Raw genomic sequence first — 3,076 nt, 5'->3', positions numbered from 1 at the left:
GTGGTGGTGGTGGTGATGGCAGTGGTATAGAGCAAGGGTTTTCAAACTGTGGTCCCGGACCACAGGGGGTCTGTGGACAGCAAATACTTTTTATGGGCAATTTGATTTTATATGTTTTTTAATCGAAATCTTTTAATTGACAATAAACCTATTTGTTAAATACTGTTAAATAAATAAATGTAAAAATATATGATATTTTAAGGAAATATTTATGTATAAATTTCATAAGCGTTTATAAGGTAAAGCCTGAAATATAAAGGGGTCCGCAAGTCAAAAAGTTTGAAAACCCCTGGTATAGAGTAATAAATGGTAGATTCCAAAAAAGCTTGGTCAGCTCAGATGTAGTCCACCCATTCCACCTACCTGGACATCAATGACATCGGCATACACATCTAAATCGTTATTCGTGTTGATGCACTCGGGTAATGGCGTATAGGCATCCTAAAAATAAAGACAACAAGCTACATTTGAATAACAAAACGTCTCTCAATGGTTTTTTTTTAAATATAAATTTTTAGTAGCAAATCTGGATTAAGACCCATAAGGGGCCCCTACTAGGGGGTACTGAAAGGTTCCTGGCTGTGGGTAAAAGAAAATGCAGGAGGATCAGTTTATTATGATTTTATTCAACAGATTCCTCTCTCAGATTCACACACTTATTGCAGTGGCCCTTCAGTTTTTCTAGACCCTGTAAAAGAAAAGCAGAAGGTTGGGCCTCCAACCAGGCCTTTCACGAGCTTTTCAGTACCCTTTTGTGTATACACACACATGCACGCACACACACATACACGCATTCACGCACGCACACGCACACACACACGCACACACACACACACACACACACACACAAGGGGATGCTGAAAAGTTTTTGGCTGAGGGTAAAAGGAGATACAGAAAGATCAGTTGTGATTTTATTCAACATATTCCCCTCTCAGACTCACACACTTATTGCAGTGGTCCTTCAGTTTTTTTAAGCCCTGTAAAAAGAACTTGGAAGTTGGGCCGCCAACCAAGCCTTTCACAGTACCATCAAAACCAGCAACTTTTTAGTACCCCCTCGTAAGCACTTAAAACATTTTGGTGCTTCATCCATCATCATCATCATCCTCATTTAGCGTCCGTTGTCCATGCTGGCATGAGTTGGACAGTTTGACCAGGGCTAATGAACTGAGGGGCTATACCAGGCTCCAGTCTGATTTGGCATGGTTTCTACAGCTGGATGCCCTTCTTAATGCCAACCAATCTGAGGGTGTAATGGGTGCTTTTATATGCCACATAAAACATGACTATGATTTCACTTGGCTTGATGGGTCTTCTTCTCAAGTACAGCATATTGCCAAAGGTCTTGGTCATGATATATGCAATTCAAAATATAAACAACAATGCCAGTAGGGGGTAGGTATGTATGTGTGAGTGTATGAGCTTGAGTGTTTGTATGTGTGAGAGCAGCTCTATGTATGTGTGTGTGTGTATGTACATCGGTGTATTTAATTCATAGCTCTGTGTGTGTGTGTGTGTATGTGCATATGTGTGAGTTCGTGTGTGCATGTGTGTGTCTGTGTTTGTGTGTATGTGTGTGTTTATGTGTGTGAGTGTGTATGGGTGTGTCAGTGTCATTGTGTCTGTGTCCATGTGTGTACATGCTTGTGTGTATGTGTTTTAGAAACAGAATGCTAAAATACAAACAGCAGATGTAACACATACCGCTAATTTTATTTCTTTAAGCCGTTTGTCAAGTTCTTTGTAGAAGTTCTGTTTAAATTCGACATTCACAGACCCATCAGAAAACCGCCGACTATTTCCTGTAAATTTGAAACAGATGAAGATGGATAAGTTTTCCAAATACAATGAAAATATAAGAAGAATGAAGAGAAGAACAGGGTAAATGTGAAAATGGAATTACCCACAGGTATGACTGTGTGTCAGGTCACTTGCGAGGTTTCTCAGAAGTGCTATTGGTAACATGCAATCCAGTACAGCCTGTTGCACGGTTGGGTTGTCAGTGACTAAACTGGCACCTGCACTAGGATTGCCTGGTGAGGAGGATTGCTGGAAACCCAGCAGGACGAAAAAACCAGACCTGTCAAAAGGCTGGCTGAACTTTAGTATATGTTCAACCACTATCTAGCAATAAAATGGGTCCTTAGAAATTCCAGGTTGGTGCAACAGATGTGCAAAAACTGAGGAAATGAAGTGACCGGCCTTGATGGATGTGTAATGTTAGTGCGGTCAGTGTTAGGAAGGGCATGCAGCCAAAGAAACTATATGAAAGCAGATAGTAGAGCTTGGTACAATCCCTCTGGCTTGCTAGCTCCTGTCAAACTGTTCGACCCATGTCTGCATGGAAGATGGATGTGAAATGATGATGATGATGATGATGATGATGATAATGATGATAATGAATGCCAGAGCAGAAATGAGTTGAGAATAAAACTGAGTATATAAGATGCAGTGGTTTGTGTATACACACTTATATACAAACACGCACGCACACAGACACACTCATAGATACACATAGCTGTGAAAACAAGCTTAATAATAGTGGGTACTCACTTTGCCTTGTGGGTAGGCTTTTCTCTACATTTTTGGATTTGAAACTTACTTCGTTGTCACCCAAAAAGACTTTCTTAAGGCATTTTCGTGCATTGGTCAGGTCACTTTCACTGAGCTTCAGCATTGGTGGATAATGGTAAGGGATTCCAAAGAACTTCCTTGTGAAGGGCTCAACTGCAAAGAAGTCAACAGAGAAGCTTTGCTGTTTTATGTGTATTTAGATGCATCTGTACATTCAAACCGTCAGCTACATACACAATCACAAATATGTATGATCAACCTAAGATCAACAATAGAAGAGAGTTACAGGAAGCTAGCTGGTTGCTAGAGCAACACCTTTCCGCACATGTCCACTCCACACATACTCACACACACACACCCATCAGCAACATTCATTAATTTCTTGAAAACGGGGTCACAACCCCCAAAATATTGAATACAAGGTAAGTCTACATTAATTCAGATATTTGTTTTCTTGTGATTTGCCTTGCATTTACTTCGCATTGTTTTGGCCTTACCCACG

At 40.5% G+C, this 3,076-nt stretch overlaps 1 protein-coding gene across 1 annotated transcript in view; it reads right to left on the bottom strand.

Moving 5' to 3' along the window:
* LOC106883336 (lymphocyte cytosolic protein 2) overlaps window positions 1-3,076 on the bottom strand; it is an 8,337-nt gene that overhangs the window by 2,258 nt on the left and 3,003 nt on the right. Inside the window, exons 4-6 of the mRNA XM_052972643.1 lie at window positions 2,554-2,727; window positions 1,705-1,802; window positions 364-441 (exon numbers count right to left, since the gene is read on the bottom strand). Coding sequence (XP_052828603.1) covers window positions 364-441; window positions 1,705-1,802; window positions 2,554-2,727 — 350 coding nt within the window. The remainder of the gene's footprint in view (window positions 1-363; window positions 442-1,704; window positions 1,803-2,553; window positions 2,728-3,076) is intronic.

Source organism: Octopus bimaculoides, chromosome 14, assembly GCF_001194135.2.
Source record: "Octopus bimaculoides isolate UCB-OBI-ISO-001 chromosome 14, ASM119413v2, whole genome shotgun sequence".
In the NCBI taxonomy this organism is placed as follows: Eukaryota; Metazoa; Mollusca; class Cephalopoda; order Octopoda; family Octopodidae; genus Octopus; species Octopus bimaculoides.
This window is presented reverse-complemented; position numbering and strand designations above follow the sequence as displayed.